Below are 25,602 nucleotides of genomic sequence, written 5' to 3'. Positions count from 1 at the left end.
ACTTGCACATGTTTGTTAACTATGTTAAATTTGTTAACATGTTAGATGGATAACCGCATATTTAAATACTATTACCTAATAGCCACGTCATGCTCTTGTAATTGTATTAATGGGAATGTAACGTGGTTATGAATTAGCATTCATTAATATAACACATTTATATTCATAAAGGCACATCTGTTAGTCAGATAATTGTAAAATAATGAACATAAATATAGTAGATTTTTATAAAAGTTATACTTTTATGCAATCAATATGGTGTGAAAGTACAACTGCTGGGCATTGACAGAACAATTAGGGACCCATTTTTCATATTAGAATTTAGTTTTTTTTTTAACAGTTGGACATGTTTTTTATCCAAAGAGGAAATCTAGAACAGAAAGAATGTCTTGATAATTACACAGCCTACAAAATGAAATCCTTCATACATTAGCTAAATTAATCATGAAGCTGACCAAGCTTTAATTAAATTAATATACATCCTTTTAGATATTTGTCAGGAAATCGTCCTATAACAGATCTTACATTTAGTTAAGGTTTTCTCTAACTCTCACAAACATTATTGGAGGAGTAGTTATATTAAACAATTAAGAACTGCAGGCAGCTGACAAAAGCTCTCCCATTTTATATACTGAAGTGGTGTTTTTGTGATTATAAAGCCTATGATCAGGGTTTACACATCAGAGCCTACTGTTTCAATGAGCCCCTGGCTAGATATGACATCTCCAGTGATTACTAAACAGAGAAATGAGGAAGCTGTGTGTGGGAGCTTGTTCTGGGTATACAGCAGATTATATATAAAATTGAAAGAAGCAAAAACTATATAATGAAAGAACAGATCCATGGTTTCGAGTAAAGGTGGAGACCAGCTTGAAGGTGAATCTAATTTAAATCCTGCATCTGATTCAATGTTCATAGAGGCATATGTAGGGAGGCAAAATAGATTGTGCATTAGTGCAGTAAATCACTCAGTGAAAACACAGCTAATGCACTGAAGGTCCTTATACCAATATATGCCAAAGACCAGACTAGTATAGAAACTTCCTGTAATATTGTATCTCATTTTTTTGTCAGCTTTGGGAGTATTTGCATTTTTTGCTTCAAAACTATGACTGATGCCCAGTGCAACATAGTAGATATCTGTACGGTGATACCAGAATAGAAATAGTTAACTGAGGTGAATTCAGCTATGTGGTAATTCAGTCAAAAGTGATTAATTCCTCTTCACACCTAAGGCTAGGAATACTGATTTATTCTCAAGCATAATACGTCTTCCATTTGATAAAAGCAATGTGGATGTCCATAAAGGTTACAAAACATGATGAAGAAATGACTCCATTTAATACACTGATGGGAGCACTGATGCTGTGAAAAAGAGCTCATACTACAAGCTGCATAAATGTACTACTTTTGAGAGTTATCTATCTTACCAGGGATATTAAAAAAAAACCAAAAGTTTTATTTAAATGAGAAATCAGAAAAATGTACAGCAAATAAAAATGTTAAAGTTTCAATTACTATCATAATTAGATTAATTAATTCAATTAATTAATGTATTCTGTTTTCAATGTTGACAGAGAATGTGAATCCTGTAGCAATATTAGCACAGAAGTAGGGCATGCAGTAGGTGGTACTGTAGTGTAGCACTGGAGGTGGTACTAGCAAAATTACAATATAATGAACACAATTTTAATCTGCAGCATTTAATTACAATTTTGGTTTGACCATCACATTTGTTGTTGTTAGGGTTTAGAAATTGTGTGCAATTAATTTTAATTTTAACATATTTTGAGGTTTCCACTGTTTTCTGATTCCTGTCTTACAGATGATATGCTGTACTGAACACATCCAGAATAATGAACTGACTTTTAAATTGCATGTAATTAATTTGGATGTCTAGCATTTCTAAATACAAAGACATAAAGACCAAAAAACAACTTTCTTGTTTTATGAAAACATCGAGAACAACTAAATGAGAGGAAAGTTTAATTTATTTGGATACCTTTGAATCTTTCAAAGCTTTTGTCGAAGCCTTTTAGCAGTTTAAATGTTAGTGAATTCAATAAACTGAGCTTTGACATTTAGTGCCTTTTATGCCTGAAAGTCATCATTTTTGCTGACATTTTGACATTTTAAAGGATACTAGATAATTTATATCAAAAAGGAAAGCACATTAAACACCAACAAAACAATTTAGAACACAAATTTATACTTTTTTCTAACACTCCAACATTTTACATGCCTAGGTCCTCACTGCATATATGTTTTTTATTTTTTGTTTTTAACACCTTTTTAGAAAGTAGCAGTGTACGTCATTGTTTTTTTTTTTAAATGCAGGTTCCTTACCTGTTGGGTATCGCTCAATGACAGGTAGGTCGTCCACCTGTAGCGTGGCATTGCCACCACTCCTCGTGAAACGTACTATGTGGTACTTTCCGTCATTTACAAACTTTGATGTTTCTTCAATAGTTATGTCATCTGTTCCAACATTAAATACAACTCCAACATTCCCCTTTTCCTGTAGAAACAAAATAGAAAAAAAATGATTTAGTGTTTAATTGATTATTCACTACAAAGCTTTGTATATACAGTACTAAACACATATGTGTGTTTAACCTTATTATAATTGCTAACGATTAGCAGTCACCCAAAAAATATAATGAACCTCAAGACTCCAGATTCTGTACACCCATGTACTGTATATTTTTTATTATTTTTCAAAAATGGTTCCAGTTTCATATTTGATGCTGACTGAACAATTCCTGAAGAAGTTATAAAATGAAAGTCTGCTATGCTTACAGTATATTTGGAACAGAAATTAGAAATATTTCAGAGGCATATCTGAAAAAGCAGTCTGATACTATATCTGTGCAATTTTAAAAACAGAGGGAACTCGTACAGACGGCATTGCACAGTAAAAGAAGAACCTCCTGTTCTGTACAAGAACATCTTACATAAACTTGCATGATGCAAATGTAAACATTTACTAAAATAATTTCATTCCTATTTACAATGCCTCTTGTTAGTTGTGCTAAAAGACTTCCATTTTTGTTCCTGTTATGCATCATGAACATATTTCCATACATACTACATGTTGCTGTTATTTGCTTTAGGGCTTTTTAATTCTGTTTGAGCTAACATTAACCTTCATTTGAGATACTGCTTACTTGTTTAATTTGATTACTACATAGCCAGTGGACACCATGATCAGATATCTACTAATTATATTTTAAAGAATTGTGTAGTAATTGAATTCCATAATTTTGGCTGCATAATGACATAATGAAATCTACTGGTAATTTGTTACCCTGGTTAATATAAACCAACCATCATGTCTCCAGTTCTAAAATGACTATTTTTGGTGTACTGTAGTACTAAATATTTTGAAAACAGTTTCACACAAAAATAGTAACAAGCTTTAATAATATGCCATATTCTATATAAATGAATCAATGTAAAATACTCCTGGAAATTAAAAATGCCTACTGTGTACTTTGAGCAATCCATGTGATGTTAAAACCATTGATTTAAATACAGTATTTATTGTTTTAATAATGAGAATTATTCAAAAAGTGTTAAAAAGATGGATGTTTTAATGTTCTGTAGCTATTAAGTGCCTGAGAATGTATATTTTTCAGACATAATATATGAGACTACAAGTGTCTTTTAGTTGCATTTGTGTTGAATTTCATATGAGATATTGCTGCTTTATAAAGCTGAAAATGTAATCCTGTGAATGAAAACAAAATCTCATGGTAGGGTAGAAGTTTTTTTTTTTTTTTTTTTAGAACTTCAGATGTCAGCTCATACTAATTAAATGAGGTTTCAGAAAGTGGGAGGTGATGTGAATTTCCAAGCAAATAAGAACTGTTAGCAAGTTGTCTTTCCAGGGACAAAAAAAAAACCCCAAACACTATATATAAATCACAAGACTACAAGTTTTTGGTTTGTTTTTCTTCTTTTGAGATGGAAATCCATTTCTATTTTCCTGCATGACACAAATTAATTTTATAAGGGATGTGCTGTAGTTTACAAAAACATTGTTTGCCCTTCTTTAACTATCTTTGGGTTCTAATTTTTACATGTCTTTCCTTGTACTCAAGTCCCATTGATATAAAAGTCAAACTTGTGAATAGCAAATCAATAAAGCGATGTCGAGTTTGCTGCATGTATACTCATAGTCTAAACAGATTCATCATTTCCTTCCCATGCAGACGTTTTGGGAATCTGTAATGTATCATACAGCTTGTCATTGATTGCAATTAGCTGAAGCCAACTGGAAGAAATGACTGCAATTTGTGATTAAAAGTGAGTCGTCTAGCAGATATCATCTCAAAAGCACAAGGGATTATTTTCTAAACCTAGAAGAATGTTAAAGAGAAAATATATGTATTGATCATTTTTGTCTTAGCTAGAGCATACAGTATACAGTATACTGTACTTTCTTTAGAGATACAGTATTTTCCATGTTTAATTCTGACCATTTTCAATTTTTTCTTATAATTCACTTAGTCAAAGAAATTGCTTACAATAAATGCAGTCATTTTTTACCTTATTTTAAAAAGACTTCCTAAACTATTAGTGACAATTTTAAAATAATATTAAAACAGTCAGTATCATGTGTGAAGCCAGTACATGCTACACAACAGATGTTCATCGATTGTGTTGGAACATTTACGTGGGGGATCTTGGTCCAAGACACTGGGCAATTGAGTCAGTAGAACATCAGATTTTTTATCCAAGAATCAAAAGCTACAATCCCTGTGAGTCAATTTCCTTAAGCAAAAGGAAGAGATGTTCGGCTGCTGCCTTATACAGTAGCTCTCAGATCATGGGGTTTGATTCTAGCCCAGGATTTCTTTAATAGGTAGTTTGATTGTTCCTCACACGTTCATGTGAGATTTCTCTAGGTGCTCCTTATTCTTCTCAGCTTCTATACACTGGTTAAGTTCTTTGGATATTTAGGAGAAAGTGTAGTCTCACCTTGCATCCTAGAGCTTTGAGACAATCTGCAGAATGTCATGATCCTTAGCAGGAATAAGAGACTGTCTAATGATTCATGGATGGGTATCCTGCTCCATTTCTCATTAAAAGGAACCTCCAACAACTGACAATTGTATGTGAGATCCACATTTTTTCCAAATCATTCATTTTTAAATCGTTTTCTTCTTAGTCAATTTTGTATGCTTACACACATATTCAGAAACATGCATACATACTTCTGTAAATGTTTAAGCACTTTCCAACCAGAGAACGTTGTATGTTAATTGGCAAAATTAGTATGAAATCTGGACATATGCTTTATTGTTTTACCTTTATTTAAATTCTGAGCTTGTGCCTTTTCTGACATGCAAAAATTCCTCATACAATGTTTTGATGACATAATTTCAATTCCTAGAACCATGATTAATTATCTAGAGGACTGAGCTGCTCCAACAAAACCCCCTTAAAACACAACTGCTAATCGAGACATATGGTTGGAAGCACCACAAAGCAGCGTGCTGTATGTGCTTATCCACTCAGCATCATTTTGTTACTGTATCAAATCGGATTTTCTCTCCTAATGTGCAGCGAAGCACTTATCTGATTAGCAGTCATCTATATCAAACATCTTTTAAGAGCCAAAAGCTATCATGATTAAACTTAAAATTTAGCTATCTTACACACAGTACACAGTACATGTTTTACTATACCTTCTTCTTAAATGTGTTAATTAAAAGACATTACTGTAACACCACTAAACAGTTAGTTTTAATATAATGTTCTCATCTATTTTGATAATTACAAAATAACATATACTGTACATACACAGATACACATGTATCCTAACAGGGAACTTTGTATTTTATCCCTATAGTCCTATCCAGTACAGAACAGTAGAATGTTAGATTAAGCAACACTTCCTAAATTAGATATATAAAAAACGTCTTTTAGGGTATACAGTAACTGAATTATGAATATTATTCTATGCCTCTTCTGTAAATACTTTTTTAAATTAAATACTATTTTAAATTAGAAAAAATATAAAACTTTTTTTCTAGGCTTCAAAGTACTGTATTGTAAATGTACCATCAGCCAGCAATGTCTTTTCAATTATTAACTGCTAAAGACAATTTGAAACTAAATACTTAAAAGTGACACAAATTATTATATAATTTAAGAATCTAAGAATTTATGTTGGAGTGATAAACCAGCAGCCAAGGAATGGAAACTGATTTCTCCACTTTAAGTATACACTGAACATATCCCAATATTACACATGTTAATGTAATTCTTTATCACAGCACGCAGCTGGAAAAGTAAGACAACAAATTTCCCATTTACAGGACAAAGTATGAGTACTTATTAAGCTGCTTTTATTTAAAGAATAATATTACTGAAAAAAAAAATTAAAATGTTATAACCTAAGGTTTGGTCTCTTTACTTAAACCTTAATCACTTAAAGCACAAATTAACGGGAACCCCTGTGAATGATCTTAAAGCACAACAAATTAGTAAGAATCACTGAGTGATTTTTCTTTAAAACCAAATTAATGCTCACAGAAGGGGCCTGTGACACAGAGAGATTTCAGCATAATGGTAATTGCATCTCTGCCTTCATTTCAACATCCATCACAATGTGAACATACTGTATCTTCTTTCTCCTAGGTAGGAAAGGATTTGAATGGCAGCATGAATTTAAAAAAAATAGAAATTCATATTAAACAAATAACACCATTATAAGATATTTAAGCATTTGGTTGATTTTATAGGTAAGGATGCCCAATTATCGCTGCAACAATTTTGTCTTTATCTACTGGGGGATTATTTGGGACTAAACAGAAAAACTATGTCTTCCATTGCATGCTATTTATTATGGCGACATTCTTGTTTCTGTCTTTTATCTGTAAATATTACTGCTGTGTTAGAAGCAATACTAACTCTGGCTATACCATAAACCAACACAGTTTGGTATAATTAATTCTAATGGGATTTCCTTACAAAGGATTATGCAGTAGGGGGCATCTACTACCAAGCAGTGTCAAATGCATAAAAAGACTTACTAATTCATACTTTTACGACTCCTTTAATTGATGTCAAAAGAGAATTTAGTGGCTACAAAGCTAATTAAACCAAAGTTTTAATACTATCCTTCAATGACCCTTTAATAGCCCCCTATGTCCTGTTAATGAACACAATGGCTTTTTTACATATCATCTGAAGTTTATGGAAATGATTTTCTAATTAAAGGAGGAATTTCTATTTAATCATAAGAAGAATATGTTTATTTATCCAAGGTGTTTTGTAAATGTAAGTCATACAAAGTCAAACCTTTATAAAAAATAAAACCTCAACCCAATCCATTAGTAAATCAATAATCTGCAGGACATGCTCTTAATTTTCAACAAGCTATTAACATATAGCATTAAGAGAGCACTTTCCATATGTATAGGTTTTATTTCTAATGATAAAATTGATCTTATTAATGGCAAGACTATTATTCAAGTTATTACTGAATGCCATCTACTGCATATCCTTCCAGCCTATACGTAACAAAATATGATCATCACCTATCATGAACATAGGAGAAGCAGTAGCGAAGTAACTGAAGCAAGGACATTTTGAAAAAAAAAATTGCAATGTATTTTGCATCTGCATTGCCTTATCTACCCTGTGCTCATAGTTACTGCACTTATGTAAAAATTACACAAAACAAAGTAGAGTAAGAAGACAAAACTCGCCAGACAGCACTGTCTCTCAGGTATAAAGCACTGGTGTAGGGAATTAATGGAATGACAAATGTGCCTTCCTTCCTGACCCCCTTACCATATGAGAACTGTAGTTGAAACCTGCTGAATGCCACTTCAGAAGTCCCACATTTTTCTTTTCTAGAGCTCCCTGAGTAAATGGGTTTGCTCTACAGAGCGTGCCTAGGATAATAAATATCCTGCCTGAACAATTAATAAGATCCTGCCACTAATAAAGGTGTCTGATTAATTGCTCATCAAGAAGAAATGGATTTAATTAGGTAGACCTCTGTGCCAGAGAACTGTATTCCACTCATGCTCAACGAGGAGTAGTCGCAACCATCATTTTTTTCTTTCTTGCATTATAACAATCGGAGAGTTCAGCTGACCTGAAGCACACAAACCATGGAGGTATTTCTACTAGTCTTTCTCATCTCCTCTAGTCTCTCTTCATGCTTTTCGTTGGCTTTTGACCTAATTTGGTAGGACTCAGATTCCTTACTCAGGGTTCCTATGTGAAACTTTGCAGAGCTAATAGTAATTAGCTGTTAAAAAAACAGTAACACTTCAAGGGCTGTGCACATATTCCAACATTGTACATTTCAGTCGCTAAATAAATCCACCTTTGTACATGTGGTTATTTCAATGAGGCCCTGTCAATTACCTGGAAGGGGTTCAGGAAATGTCTGCACCAAGAAGAGTGAACTGAGGGCTGGTAATGCATATACTTCACATAATCCATCAAAAATCTAAGAGGGCCTATGAGACATTAATAAATGTGGGAAGTGAGAATGTCTGTCATCAACACCATTTTTTGAGGAAAAAAAATGACATATCTCTGTATTTTGCCAAGGGAAAGATATATGTTTTATTTTGCATCCAGTTTTTCAGTGAAAGAATGCGGCTGACAAACAAGACCAGGTACTGTATAACAAAAGGCATTATGAACCCAGAATAATCTACTTTTGAGACAGGTGAAGAAAACAAAACCAATGAATTCAAAGTTAACCAAATTAAAGTTAAAAATAGGTTCAGACTAAGTTTCAGTTTTATAGTTACCAATATAATCCTATCAAGGTAGGGCCACTGCAAACACCAGGGGAAAAAGGAGGCTTTGAAGAAATCATTTTCATTGATTAAAAACCAGGAAGAGTTTTGTTTGAAATCTGTGATATAGAACTGTTTCAGGGCCTCTCTATTTTTTTACAACTCTCCACGAACATGGTAGCTAAGGCAACATTCTAGCGCTGTAATGCCATAGGCTCAAAATACAGTCCAGCTATTAGTCCATTGAACCACATCTCATGAACATACTGTCCCATCTATCCACTTTCTAAATACTTTATCCGATAAGGGGTTGTGGCAAGCGACAGGTGCAAGACAGGATACACTGAGGACACGATTCCACACCATCATAGGACACACACAGCTACCCCGCTATCCTACCATTGTGTTTTTGGACTGTGGGACAAACTGGAGCACCCCGAAGTAACCCACATGAACACGGGGAAAACATACAAACTCCACGCAGATAGCACCCCAGGAATTGAACCCATGTCAGTACAGCGAGACAGCAATGCTAACCCTTGTGCCACCATGCCGCCCAATACATACCAACTCTATCTTAATTAGTGTAATTAAATAATAAATGAAAACAAATCAATAATGCTCGACAGATGGTCATAAAGAATAATATCAGAATTGCAATAAAAATATGCACACTTTAAATTGACAAGATTTTTTTCCTAAATTATTTCAGTGAGTGATAAACTGTGGTATTAAAGTGAATAACATTTCCAATGCCAAAAGTTTAAATATTTATGTTTGCTATTCTGAAACAAGACACCTCATAGGACACCTCTATGTTGAATAACATTGTAAATAATTGTATATAACAATATGTCATGTTGCAGTGTAATATCTAATAAGACTATGAACATTTCCTTTTAAACTTCAATTTGTTGATACTTTTTTTCAGGCTTTTATTAGCTGTAAGTGTAGCCCTGCACCAGAAAAACTCACAACACAATGATTAGGAGAGATTGTGTTTTTCTTTACCCTTAATGTCTTTCTTACTTCTTACTTTCTTACATACACACTTTAGTCCTAGTGTCTTCTTACACAATGGATATTACACAAAATTTTGGAGGTATTTTCATAGTCCATATGCTTAGCATTCCTCTGTTCTATTCACTACTTTTATTCTCATTGCACAACAATGTGAAAATTGTAAACAGGTTAAACGGTACTGACACATTTACTGGTGTAATTGCTCCTACATTAGAGATGTGCTTATTTAACTATCATTTCATTAATTGCATATTATTCTATTTTTATATATTATTCAAAATACACAATACTATTGGTAAAATTACACAGAGTTAAAAAAAAGCCATTACACTTCATAAAATATCATACCACTGTTGCCTTACATCTTGATATTTACATACATCATGCATGTTGACAAGCTTAGTGGATATATTAGATTTCAAAATTAAAACACAACTCTTCTGTGGGATATTTACCTTCTGCAGACATGGTTAAGAGAGTGCCTTTAACACAGCTGGGAAATTTCATTCAATCTGTCTAATATCCTGTTTTATATAGTACTGTGCTCTTATTTTGGAATTGCTTCTATTGCCAAGTCTGCTATAGCTGAGATAGACATTCATTTGTTTTGCCTGAGTCAGTTCTGGAATACATCACTCACAGATGCTGAGCTATTCAGAGGCAACTAGGCTCTGCACAGGCTTTACTTACAGGTGGTCAACTGTCACGCCTGGACAAACAGGTGTACGAGCCAGGACTGGTCATGAAATGTCACAAGTGGACTCCCTCTCAGAGGCACAGATATCACAGAGCAGAGGTGTCAACCTTATAATTGTATGCCGTGAAGCTCTCCTGTTCATCCTGATCTTAGTCAGAGGGCACCTGTAACAATGTATTTACCTTTACTCTTAACCACAGAGGGTAATAGCGTTTCACATTCTTTTTTGTTTGCCATAAAGGAAAAAAAAACTACCGAGACCCAGATCATTAATTATAAGACAGAGATGGAGGCACAAACAATGCAAAGCCTTTCCACTTCTGAACACATAAAGAGGTAATTATAACACACCACAGCTCATTTATATCTATAACTAGACAGAGAGACACATCACCAGGCCTTTGGTGCCTGGTCTCAGGAGCTCAGCCACGACAATGTTCTGTGCTTTCGTCAATCAGAGTCAACCATATGGAGGCCATCTAGACAGGCAGTTCACCCATGAGCAAAGTGCAGACCCAGACGTAATGCTTCTAACATCCGCACCATCATCAGTGATGAGACAAAATGATGGCCTAAATTCAATTTACGGTCGAGGACTGAAGCCAATGACCACTGCTACCCACAGCTCAGGCTGTGATGAACCGTACTGCCTCCTTCAAAAGCCAACAGATTTGATTCTACTGTATTTCCCAGTGCTGACTTGGCAGAAGACAGATGGCATGTTCATCTTTTTAAACATGCATTATAGGAAACTGATTTTAAATCTAATTCTAGATTGAAATAAGCTATCTATATGTGCAAAAGCAAAAATATTCAACTTATATGGAAATTAAAATGAGTAAAACAAACATTTTAAATAGAACAATAAATGCATTTTATACATATGCATTGCCTTACATGTACTGTATGTACGTATGCCCCCTGGAACTGGGAGCACAATGGAAACATTCCAAAATAAATACATTACACAGTAACGGACAAAGTACTATAGTTTGTTTTTTAAAAGGGATAATCCTTTACTTTCACTTGCATAGCTTCAGAAATTATGGCTCCCATTTCATTGAACTAGATTAAAAACCATCAGAGATCCTAAAAGTATTGATTTTTCTCCTTGCTACCTGCAAATTTCTTCTGATAACATGATTAAATTTGTGAAAAGGCTGAATCTGAGATGAGAGGAAACAGGAGTAGCTTAGCTTCATTGAGCAGTAGACATGCTGAGAAATAGATGCGTGGTTCTTCGCTTACACCTTATCTTTTAATTACCATTGACAACTTTATTATTAAAGCAATCCCTATTAATGTAATTATAATATAGAAGTAATGGAATTATTTTAAAAAATCAGTTCTTGTACTTACCTTGGCATTCTTATTTTTTTACCATTATAATAAAAATGGTTTACCATTAAACCAGAATTTTTGTCATGGTAGACATGCATACAGAACACTTAAAAAACAGAAAGTTTCCCATTGATAGTGCGAGCCTGTTTTGTACCTTTTTAAACATATAATCTATCAGTCTTCGGGGATATTCCTGTACATCTATCTGACCATTTCAAACAGCAAAAAGCAGTATAAGGTAAAGGCAGTTTTAATTCTTCTTTACATTCACTGTACTAAACTAATCTGGTGATCCTGAGGGACTATGCTGGCTGGCCTTAGTTCCAACTGTGTCCTAAATCATAAGACTTACTTGTTGCCTGTAACTGATTTGTTTTTTTGTCTAGCTAAAGTACACTCTTTCAAAAGTGTTCATGTGCAGTACGTAGCTGTGTCAGCTGCAGTAATTATTTGGTAATTTGGTAACCAAAATCATCCTGAAACTAGGATCACACCTGCCCCCTTTTCTCAACAACAGACTCGTTTCCTTCCAGTCCTCTCTGTTCATTTGCAGGCTTTGACTTCACACCTATCTTCACCTCTCTGGACTTCACATCACCTGAGTGTTGATACTGCTTCTTTCCTGCTCCTGCCTCGTCTCCTCTCCTGTTATTTATTCTCCCATGCTTTATAAGCTGTCAGTTCTCCTCTCTCCCTCATACCTGAAGAAGGCTCCACACCCAAAACACTGAATCTCTTTTCTTTTCAACATGGAATAAACCTTTATTTGTTCTTTTAAAGACAGCCTACAGAACTTCATGCAATATCTCCTCACTTCTTAATTAAGAATTGTCTTCATTCGATCTGAATAAAAAGCTTCTGATATGTAACCAGTTTATATTGAAGTTAGTAATAATGTATAAAACACTTTGACAATGAATGAGTGCTCTTCCCTTCTCTTTAAATTGTGTTCATCAGATTGTAACTGATACATCAGGAAGAAGGTAGTTCTAAATTCACTAATTGGGATGGAGTTGCTACCAATTATTAAAAATAGTCAATATTTTAAGAGCTAAAATCAAACTAAAAATAGGCCTCAAATAGAAAATTGAAATCAATTGGCCTGTGATTAAGAACTTGACTTAAATGAAAACCTAGGAGAATAGGATCACCCAGGAGAACCACTCAGTTAATGAATCAACTGATAAATTGAAAAGTTGATCTCTCTGTCCATCATACATGCATTAACACATTGTTAATGCACTGATGCAGACTGTATTTAGATAAAACCACAACACTTACAGACATACAGACAGAAAATGGTAAAACAGTTCAATGACAAATGGATTGGGCACACCACTAGATGGCATCTTGTTGTGATGGCAGAGAAATTGCAAAGAAAAACTGCTTGCAGAGGTCCAGTATCTGTCCTACAGTATACATTACAATTCATCATTCTTGTGATAACACATTGGTCAGTGTTAGATTTAAAGTGTAAGATTGACAAGGCTTACATTCAGAAACACTGGCATGTTTCAGCCTATTATATAATACAAATTAATTTTCAAACAATTTCAACTGTAGAGTCTTTCAACTGTACTGTAGGTGTAAGCATCATGATCATTCTATGTTTCCAAAGAGGAACCAGAACCCCAGAACTGAAATGCCTCATCTTGTTAAAATATTACACTGGTAAGCATTTGGGACATTAGCTGAATTTATAGTTTTGTTTGGAATTACTGAATCCTAAAACAAAATGGTAATTCCAAGTACTCCTGATGTCCTTTTATATCTACAAAATACCGTAAGTTTACCATAGAGTCCTTTGCCTTTTTAATATTTTATCTTATAACATAATACATTGATATCCTAATATCTCAAATAACCATACAAACACACATACTCTTGGACACAGTGTATTTCTATCTTAATGTGTTCAGCTGAAATTTAAGGACATAATCTTTCTTGTACATGTGAATAAAATAATGACTACATTTGCATTCCCATCAGTAATGCTTTGTGCAGGAAGTGGCAGAAAGCAATTTAATCTTCCCCAAAACACAGTAGCAATTAGGTTTTGTGATTTAGCCCTCAGATGAGAATAGACTGTCTGACCATCAGCAGCAATGTAGGGCGCTAGCTGCCTCTAGTAATAACTCCCTCTTGCAAGAGACAAGACAGAGCAACATTAAGTACATGAAGACAGATCTCTCACCTCGGAATATGCCTATTATTCTAGATCCAAAAGCACAGGTCACGATTAACAACAGGCACAGAACGCCTGCCAAGAATGGGGATAAATGACAAGCAAGTACCATTATGTTTTAATAGGACAAGATAGCTCTATTCGTTTAACTTCTGAGTTTGTAAGCCATTCGAGATGGGGTCTGTGGAGAAAACTACAACAGAATGTTTTATTTAAGAACTGAGTTTTCAATTTAGGGAAATGAGGATACTATAGCAAAGATATAATCTTTCTTTTTGAAAAATGAAAAAGCAATAAAAAGCTGCTTTGCAGTGCATTTTAAATCAATCATTTTACATAACTGTCATGTTATATGAGAAAACACTGATTTATCCTTATTGCTGTGATGTGTTTGCATTCATATAGTGTAGTATACTGAGGAGGCCAATATGGGCTATCTACTACATGTATAGATTGTTGTTTTAAAATGTGCAAGAGAAAGTGCCTAATTGTCTGTGAAGTTAGCTTGAAATTGTTTCCAGCGCTGTAGTCTGTCTAACTGACTTCTATTTCAGAGCTTCATCAGATATCTCCAGTTAATAAATCATCAGTCTACTCCTAGTATTTTATGAAGAAAGAAAAAAAAATGAAATGAAACTCTGTGCACTGAATTACAATAGAAGGTACATTAATTACTGAGAACTACATTCAGGAGACCCCTCTATTAGATAGTATTTAAAAGAATGTAGCTTGTTATGGGGGGAAGATCAAGGGATACATTTGTGAATGTCAGAATAAAAAGATACAACAGATACTGTATGATCACCAGCTTTGGGAACTTTTGGAGTGGATTATGTATGAACATTCAATGTATCTATTAGCATAATACTACAGTGATAAGCAAAACAAAATAAATGGAAACAAATTGAACAACTTTAATTAAAACAATCAATCTATTGTGGGAATGTGAATATTAATAAGATCTGGACATATGCAAGAAAGCAGAACCATCCAAACAGACTTTTTGTATGGACAAAGCTGATTTATAAGCACATTCACATTCACATTTTTAAAAAAAAAACATTATTTTTTTTAAAAGCTTTCTATATAATTTCAAAAACTCATTTATTTTGTGATTTGAATTATGTATTTTTTATATTTAGATTTATATTTATATTGTGATTTTTGAAACTTGCACTGAAATAAATTGAACACTAGTTTTATTTGGCATTCACAATCCTTTCTTTTATGTGCAACAATTATTTTCTGACTTACTCTTGCAATGCCATTCTTGAACAAAGTAAATATTATTTTATATACTGCATTATATATAATGGTCAGGTCTAATGGATTTAAACAAATATATCAAGAGGCATTAAATTGCAACAAATTAAAATTGAATCCAATAGCATTTATTTTAAATGCCTGCCACTATACTTAAAAAATGGAAAGGAAACAAAATAAATGAAAATGTGAACAAAATGACAGGTCAAAGACTAATGTTAAGTTTTCAGTATGAAATGTGACAAAGATGGGACAGTGGGTCAAAATAAAAACAAATTTATATTAAAAAATAAAATTCAGAAGCAGGTAGAATCTTCTTGACCACTAGCAAAGAATTGACACAGAGACCTGATCAGCCTCTGACCATAATGCTACAGGATATTTTGCCACTTCTCCCAAATGGCTGCAACTTGCTAGCAAAGGTCAGCCACAGCTCTCTCCTGCTGATGGAATTGGCTGGGTGTTCCCAAATACGTTCTAATGCCAAGAGAAAAAAAGCTAGCAAGAGCTTAATATCATTTTCTTGAAATTATAACACTATGGTGCTAGCAACTGTGCTGTCTTTCATCATCCTGATAGGAAGTTACCACTTGTGGATTAGTTTACTGGAATGGAAAATCTGTTGGTTTTGTCATATGATTTCTGAGCAGTTTGTTTGCAGTCGATCTGCACCAAAGGCCCTATTATGTTAAAGGAGAGTCTTCCCTGCATTATTATACTTCCTCCGCCCCATTGATCGACTTGAACAATGCCGACATAGCGCTCACCACGATGTCTCCACGTATGTCTTTTATCGGACCTGTCAAGGGAAAAACAGCATTCATCCACATGTTCTCCTGGCTTGTCTTTGAGTATGCAAATTGTTATCAGGAAGATAGCAAACCACAGTTATTCTGCTGATGCTCAGGATATTTCTTCCTGGAATTTCATGTGCTGTAGCCACTGCAGTCTGCCAATGATAACACTGATGGATCAGATGGATGCAATGGTCCTGGACTGGCTTGGTCACCTTGCGCCTTCCAGAATGAGGCCTGTCCCTCACAGAACAGATTTTATGGTTTCTCTGGTCCAATCTGCTGATTGCTGAAGCAGAACATTTCATTTTCCGGACAACTTCTCTCATAGGCAGGCCAACTTCAATCATGCCGATAGCAAACAGGCAATCTTCATTACTCAAGCGGGGCACAGTCATATATTTGTTGTTGCTGTGTTAATTGAGATCATGTCTTTCTTAATAACTCTTTATATCGATTTATACAGTCAACTCTGATTCATCTTAAATACCAAACAATGAGCATCGGGGGTTTTAAAAAAAATAAAATTACACAAATTAATCTCAATACTTGGATATCCCCATAAATAACAAAATCCAAACTGCAGCTCACTACTCAGCTCAGTATTTAAAATGTACAGAGCATTATGTACTGTATGTGCCCAATGAGTTAACTGATACTGTTTGCATTTTGTTCTCTGGTAAAATTAATGGTGCATGTTCCATAAAAGAAAAGCATTTAATAGAGAAATGTACGCAACCTGATATTTATATTCAGCACACAGAAAACGAGCAGCAGGTGAGTGTAGCTGAACAGTAACTATCAGCCTTGAACAAATGGCAGGTTCTGCACAGGCCTGTCACCTTCTTCATGCCTCCGTGCATCTGAATGCATCTCACACAGAGTAATATGTCTGTCGGAGCAAAATACTACACGCTTAAGTTAAGGTTAGCAGCAGTCAAGTAGCTCTCCACCTTTTTACAAGTAGTATAATATATGGACAGGATTAACCCAAGGAGGGTTCTGGGGATCTGTTTTTTATTAAGCAGACTCTTAACTGAGCTCAAAATGTAATCTTAAAGGTCAATATTAATAAAATTGAAGTTGAACATGATTCTGAGCAAGAAACTGCAAATAAATGAAAGTGAAATCACCAACTACATGCTTTAAGAATGTATGCAAAGTATTCTGATTTTTGTTTCTGAAGGAATATATGATTAACTTCTGATTATCTACTGCTGTATATACAGTACAGTGCATTTATTCTTCCAAATGCCCTAACCCAAAACATTAACCAGTACCAAAAGAAATGTTACAAAGTTAACATCTTTGTTCTTGCGTCCTATTTTATCTAACCTGATTCACCCCATAGCCAATGAAAAAAGCTATCAGGAGGAACTTGAAAACATCGCCACAGGGAGTGCAATTTCACTGGCAAAAATGGACACACTATTCATTATGATCCACATACAGTATGAAATATCACGTAAGAACATACTGTACTAATAATCATGATAGTAATGTATATTTTTAAAAACAAACCTCATACAATATTAGATATAAAATGAAAGATTTCTTTATTAGACCTGACCCAGGTTAAATCTTGACTTCCCATTCCTTAAAAACGAAAGAAATCATCCTCACTGGCTCCATCTCCTGTTAAATACTAGGGAAAAGCGACAGGAAACATTTGATGTGCACTGCTATTTTAAGGCAATCTACCACTTTTGTACCAGAAAATGTGCTGTTTGGACAAGTTGTCAAGTGTGATAAAAAATGTAATGTGCAAATTCTCCAAAACCCATTTGTACTTGTTGCTGCAGTGCGAGGTCCTGTCTCATCTTTGTGTGATGGGGATTCGTGGAGTTGGCCAGGCGTTGCTGTCACAGGTGATAATGGAGACAGAGCCTGCCGGCAGCAGCGTGATCCTTTTTCAGCACCCCCTGAAAATTATCAAAAGAAACTGGGGCAGAGGCTCGCTTTTTTCATTTCCTACTAGAAATCTCTCCCGTAGGAATTATGGTAATGAGGGTCTCGGAAATGCAAAACCACTGTGCTGTATTAATCATCTGGTGCGTCAAACTGCGAGAATTCCACTTTCAAGAGACCAAAAACTGCAGTGACAATTACATGTAGAATTCATTCTTTTTCTACACAAATTTTGGAGGTTTGCTGAGCGTGATGGGTGAGTGCGGTGTCATTTTATCAAATCTGACATAATGCAGCCCAATTTGATTGGCATATAAACACTTCATGCCCTGAATGCATAAGCTGTAGGTAGTGTCTCGCTGACTGGACCTTCGTGTATAAATAAGCTTGAGGAACATACAGTAGTTTAATACCATGACAACAAGCATTATCGCACTGAATGAATGCATATTTAACTAGGTAATAGCCTAGTCTTCCATAGCAGGATAACAAAATCACAAATACAATGCTTCAGAGCAGTGAATTCAAACTTAGCAATTTTCTGCATGTCCTTAAATGCTAGAACAAATGAGCTGTTTTTCATATATATAGTGATGAACGCAGTCACATAAAGCTTAGAGCAGTCATCTGAAACAGGCTTAGAAACTTCCCTCCTACTGGGCTCTCACAGATCACATACACTAACAGAATATAAAGAGGGAAAAAGCAAAAGAGAAAAGGAAGGAAATATGAATACTGGCGCTAATAAGGTAGGCTTTTAGGATCCAGTTACCAAACTGTCAGTGTGACAAATTATTAAACAGCCTCGACAATGCATGGTTTTCAATATAGGGCCTTTTTGATATATAATTTTAATATAAAATTTGACACATTGGAACCACAACACACATTGTAGAGGTGCTACATCCAATAAAGATGCAATATTGACCTTGAAGGAAAATTTCAGGACAAAAAACCCCCTCCCCCTTTTGTTTTCAGGTTTTCACTGAGTTTCATACTTCCCTGTAATCACTGGCACACCCATCTGCTCGGGTGTCTGCAATGAGAGCAGCCAGAACTGTGCTGGTAATGTCACATCAATAGAAAACCACATGTTCGGCAGGCTGTAGAGATTAACAAAAAAAAAACTTAAGTACCAGTAAAGGCCAAGAGTGCAAGTACCCCTGAAGTGAAGAGGTTTCCTCAAAGCTATGCAATGAGAGCACACTGAAGTATTAGCCAGCACTTCTGCTGCCCTTGTTAAACTATTATTGCTGTTTCCTTATCAAATGGTCCTCTTTAGGTTCCTCATGACACAATTTTAAAATATAATTCACACAAGAGAGCAGATGTTATGCCTGTGATAGCCTGCAGTAATGAGCTATGAGATAATGGCAAGGTGAACCTACTATTACTGCTTCTGCAGGAAATACAGTGAAAGAGACAAGACAAATATACACAATACACAAATACAGTAAGATACATCTACATAGATACATCCACAGTAACAACATAAAACAAAACAGTGAGAATAAATCAAATAACAGAGTGTTTTTTTATTCCTTCGACTAAATCATTTCTCTTCATTTCATATGCTACTAGCCATGCTTCTTAAGTCTCTCCTTCTGCATATACATGTACTGTATCATTACCAATTGTCAAAATGTTTGGCAATACAAATGTCAAACATACAGTATAAAAATGTTTTATATGCACCCAGAAAATAATTGGATTTCACTTATATTTATCAATCATAATTTATGCACTTAATTTAATAATAAAAATCATTAAAATCCAATTGGGAAAAGCAAGCAAAAATATACTGTAAACTATACTGAATATACTGTAGAATGTATATACACAGTATCAGAAGTTGGATGTAAAGCAGATTTTGGGGGCAACTTTAAATCTTAAACATGGTCCCATTTAAACACAAAATTGATCATGAGGCATTATAATGTTTTAATAACCGCAGAACATAATCTGTGTAACTCCAGCTCATTAATTCTTCACTGCTCTTAAGAGCCAATGTGTTGGAGGAAAGGGACCCTAGACAACCGGAATTTGTTCTTATGGAGATCTCTGAAACATCTGGCATTGATTTGTATAAAATAATCATTATGTAAAAACTCCTAACCAATCCACCAATATAAATTCCATTTTTTACTGTCTATTTATTGATTGCAATTATATGGCTGTCAAAATTAATCTCTATTCTAGCTTTCAGAACAAAATAGGTTATGGTTTATTAATTTATTAAATGAATTAATAAATAGACATGCAAGTTACCGTTTGAAATGCAAAACCAATCCTGCATATGGTAAAGGGTTTGAAGAAACAAGCAGAATATTAATGTCTTAACGTTTAATAAATGTGTACAGACTTCATGGAAAGAAAGTTTCAGAGCAAAAGTTATTTCGATTATTATGCATATTTTGCACTTCTTGTTCCTTTGTTTAACTTATTTGAACAATTATTAAAAATAACTTTAAAGAAATAGGGCATACATTCTATACATCCCACATGTAAGTATTTAAAGAACAAAACATAAGGTAATGAATCCAAAAAATATGTGTAAATGACTAGACATAGACAAGACAACTTCTTCTTACCATGTACATAAACAGTTTAAGAGTATAGCTTTTGGTTTGATACAAGGTTAATAAAACTAATATGCCTGAGTGCCAATTTGAACAGCAATATGTAAGCTCTAAATATAAATGCCCAGTAAAACATGTATCTCATTGAAAGTCATTGGACACGTTATAGGACCACAACTCTCCTGAGTTTCCTTTTTTGTGCTGGCAATTAGGCAGACTGCCAGGGAGAAATTATTAGCAGTAAATATAAATTTAATGGCTCTACTTTGCAATTTCCACTAATTCTAAGTTCAGTCCTCAATACACAGACAGCTATGCATGCTGGTTTAAATGAGTTCACAATAAAATGGCTGTAGAGGGCAAGCGAACCTAGTAAAGTCCACACTATCAGTTTATTTTCCATCTCTACTCTGATGAAATACAGCTTCAGGTTCTCACAGCAAATAGAGCAGTCAAGGAATATGGCCAGGAAGAGCAAGATTAATGTACTTCTCTTGGGTATCTTAGCAAATGCAACTACATTGTACCTCAACAGCTTGTTGGCCAAATACCAGTACAGATTGTTATTTATATTTTGAAGTGTGAGCAGATAGGATTATTCACATTTTGAATAGCATTGCTCTTTGGGAAATTAAAATAAGTGTAAAATTTATAAAAACGCCATGCTGAGTTAAAAGTGCTCTACTGATTTGATGCAAAATCCATTGACAAATGACAATTTAAAAAGACTTAATTTAAATTAATGCAAGAACAGAGAAAAAATTCCCATGTCCCCTCATGAGTTACAAAGTTCATCTGGTTGCTATTGGCATGATTGAATGTGACCTATCTCCAAGAGAAACTGCGCAGAGAAGGAGATGTTCGGCTCCAATACTCAGCAGAGTAGTCCAAAGAAATGAGGAAATCGACTGTTTTAGGGACAGGCAATGTCCTGTAAGGCAAAGGGTCAACAGAGCCAGAACTGTCAAGTCCATTTGATACATCAGCATTGCCATTTTAAGATTCAGTGTCTACAGCACAAAAAAATCCAAGAAGAAATAAACTGTGTCAGCAGAATGACTGTAGCTTGCCATCCACAGGAAAAGGATCTTCGTGTTCGGAGACTGTTCAAGAAACTATTCAGTTAACAGCTGAGAGACAAATTGCCATCTTTAAGGCCAGAGAACATCTGAAGCAGAGAGAGTAAGGGGACTCATGTATTCACTAATGAATGCTGTTTTGCTCCTGATAGACCTAAGAGAAGACATATCTGGAGAGATCATGATGAGCTTTTTGTTGACTGTTATGCCGTTGTGCTGCCAACAAGTGGGGGTAGTTGGAGTGTAATGATGTAGGGAGCAATTTACAATAATATCTTTGTGTGCATATTCCTGGCAATCTGCATACTCAGTCATAGATCAACAAAGTCCTTGAGTCAACAGTTTTTTTTCCTCTATTCTTGCAATTCTACAAGTATGTTGATTCTCCAGCAGGACAAAACAAGACCACACATTTACAGGCGATCCTAGCAATCCTACAATGGCATATCTTCAAGAAAAGCACAGTCTTGACCACAGTCCAATGGGACCTATCTTGGACCATCTCATTAATGCTATCAAAAAGTGGCTGCTGTGACTGGCCAACCACTGCCAGCCGGCTGGAGCTGCACAGTAAGAGTTGGATGAACACCCCATAATTAGCCTTTCCAGAGGATGGGACAATCAGATCTATGCATTAGGGCTGCAGGATTGTGTTCATACTCAATATTAACTTAATTTCATGAGCAATGACACCAGCCAAAGATTGAAAGTAGAATTGTTTACTGAGAGGCAAAGACTTGGCTTAACCCACTTGGCTGAGGGCCAACCTCCTGGCCAGTGGACCAGGCAGCTTCAAAGGTGGAGAGGGGGTGGAGGAGAGATGCGAAAAATGAGAGGAAGAAGAGAGGTGATGTTTGGTATATATGGAGAATGAGCACTTACAGTACGTCACTGAGAGCTGCAGCAGCTGAGTTTAATGAGTTTGGCTGCCTTCATCCCTCCCAAATTTTCGTTATAGACTCAATTTATTTTAAATTGTTTACAGCAAAATTGTCAATTGTTTACGGTATATCATATTACAAACACCTTATGCATTCAAATTTTCTGTTACTTTGTTGAAATTATTTGATCTACATCTACAACATCTGTGTTTCTTTTCATTTCATTCGTTTCATAAGTATGTACTGCTCCATCTTTTTTAATAAATAAAATGTGTTATTATTTTAACTAGTATCTGTGTGAAGGATGGTGTTGTACATTTCTCCTGGACAATGTATTTATATAAAATGTGAACACACATGCCAAGCGCTGTTTATACATACAGTACTTTCTGTGAGTTCAAAAAAACATATGCAGGAACAGTTTCAATGCAACATAAAGATGAATTAAACTGTACTGTTATCTCAGATTGCAAATCAAATTTCCAGTGTTGATATGCAGTGTAAGGAAAGGCATGCTCATATACTGCATGTACAGTAGTAATGTATTCACCCTTGGTAAGGTAACTGAGGACATATATTCTATAAGACATGAATATAGTAGTTTTATCTGTAAAGTGAAGGGTTTCTTTGTTAATTGAATAAATGTATGTTTTTAATTGCTGAAGGTACTGAGGAATTCAGGGCTACAACAAGTGACTAGCAATCTCAGTTTCAGTTCTCTCAAGTGCCCTGACCTCCTGTTTTCTTCTTTGTACTCAACATTTAGGAGGCAAAGATGAAGAGTGACTTGAAAAATAAACTCAGAAGATTAAAAATATGATAAAAAGAAATATCTAAAACTTCTCTTTTAACTTCATGGCCACACTGCGGGAGTTCAGATAAAACATCTTTGACTAATCACCTCTCAGAACTCTTCATTTTTTAACCCTTTTAACAGTTAGATGGTATCATAATAGTGACAGAAAATGAGGCCCTTAAAAACTCTATCTTGGAAAGATATACTGTAATCATGATTAGTTCTTTCAGGGATCACCATATAAGCACAGCCATTTTCAGGTATAATAATACAAAACATGAAAAATAATAACAACAAATGATCAAATTAAAGACAAACTTCCTGTTCAAAACCCCAAATTAGGAAAAGTTCTAAAACATTATACAGAATAAATAGTCCCATTTAAAATAATTGTGGCTGTGTCTAGCCAAATAGACTGGATTATAATAGGAAGGTTAACTAAATTAATAAATAATGGACAGATGACTACAACATTCTTGAGAGATTAACCCAAGGCAAAGGATGTCAAGAGCTGACTACAGAGAAGAAGACAGTCAATATATTAGCCTAGGCTTACAGCATTCCTGAATGCCAGTTTTTCAGATGCTAACCCTCAGGCTTACTAAAGACAGGAGTGATAATCTGAAACATTCTCTGTAAACCAGATCTCTAAGGTTTGAAGAAGAGATGAAAAGAAAAGCAGTGCTTTATTTTAGTTCTATAAAATACATATTTTCTGTCTAAACAGTTGGGTTTAAATGTATTCATACCCTTGGCACTATGCAATGGAAGGATTGTTTTACCAAACAATATGCAAGTTGATGTTCAGCATTTGCTTTAGAAAAATACAAAATTGTAAAATTGTCAGTATTAGACGAAACTAAAACAAATCTGTTCAAAATAATTGCATACTGTAGGTTTCTAAATATACAATCCTCAAAATCCTTCACACCACAGTAATCAGAATTCTGTGATCCTTGTTAATAAGTTCAGGCACTCAGTGGAGATTTGTGACCTTTCTAGTCACAACTTTGTTTTCCAAAATGTTTCCGTTTCCTTCGGATGACATACCGTAGCTTTGAAGGTGTGCTTTGAGCCAGGGAAGCAAGGTTTTGGCTAAAATATTTGTTTGTAGCCTACTGAAACGTAAACAACAACAACAACAACAACAACAACAACAACAATATACTGTATTGCTTGTATCTCCCAACCACCTCATGTGGTCCCATTTGACTTGTCAGTCATGTCTTCATATGTTACTAATTTGAATCTGCCACAGACCCCCAGATTCATCAGACCAATCTCAAACAGAAGTCATGGAGACCTTGTACTTTGATTTTGCCAGAGTTTTTTAAAGATTCCCAAATTGTTGCTGATAATACCATTAGTTTCTGTTGGTGGACACCACATTAAAACTAGGAAGTGTTATGTTTTTTTTTTTATTGCTATCACATACAGTAACTTGTTAAGGTTGATAATCTTTTAGGTTTCCCAACCTTACCCAATACAAAGTGTTACTGAGTGTTTTACGATTGTGTTCAATCTTCTTTAAAACCCAGTGGTGACTTAATTAAAAAAGTTGCTATATACTGTACTTTCTGAGGCTGATTCTGAGTGATCACTTAAAACAGTAGAGGATTACATTTACATCCTTTTGTCATTTTTTGTCACAGGGTGTCAGTAAACTCCACGTCCAGTATTTAGAAATAGGTTTGTAATTAATGTATATTGGAAACGTATGTTTTAATGTTTTTTAACAAATACGTAATGTAAACTTGCATTATTTTTGTTAAAACAAGCATCTTGTGAATATATTAAGCTATTATAAGTCTATAATATACATTATACACCATACAAGGAACACCTTTCAGAGTTATGGTATCTTTTAAGATGATTTCTATTGCTAATCCTGTAAAGTGACAAATTAATAATCACATTCCCATAATGTATAATATATACATAACGTGTAATTGAGATTATTCATCTTCAAGAGTCCTTGAGCACTACAAAACTTATTTTTTAAACTGTTGTGTTAGGGAAACGAGAGGGGCACTGCTAAAAAGCACCCTAGAGTCCCTGTTTCTAATACTTTCTGAGGACTGGGAAGCTGCCAGGGTTTAAAATTACTTCCATCCATCATGAGCATTTGAAGAAAGCAACATGCAATTTGCTGGATTTTTAAAGCACCAAACATTATTCCACCATCAGATCCATATATCACAGCACGTTCATGAGAGCACCCTTTTTTCATTTTCACTTAGTGCACAGAGTTGCTGAGTGTTTTTAAAAAGCTGGTATGAGCA

The 25,602-nt window shown here is 34.7% G+C and overlaps 1 protein-coding gene across 26 annotated transcripts in view; it reads right to left on the bottom strand.

Annotated features, from left to right (window-relative positions):
- Positions 1–25,602, bottom strand: part of nrxn1a (neurexin 1a) — a 352,697-nt gene that overhangs the window by 61,354 nt on the left and 265,741 nt on the right. For all 26 annotated transcript variants that reach the window (XM_088610470.1, XM_088610478.1, XM_088610489.1 and 23 more), the window contains one exon: positions 2,347–2,518. In XM_088610470.1, the coding sequence (XP_088466596.1) occupies positions 2,347–2,518 (172 nt within the window). The remainder of the gene's footprint in view (positions 1–2,346; positions 2,519–25,602) is intronic.

The sequence above is a fragment of the Lepisosteus platostomus genome, chromosome 17 (genome assembly GCF_059453375.1).
Source record: "Lepisosteus platostomus isolate fLepPlt1 chromosome 17, fLepPlt1.hap1, whole genome shotgun sequence".
Taxonomy (NCBI): Eukaryota; Metazoa; Chordata; class Actinopteri; order Semionotiformes; family Lepisosteidae; genus Lepisosteus; species Lepisosteus platostomus.
This window is presented reverse-complemented; position numbering and strand designations above follow the sequence as displayed.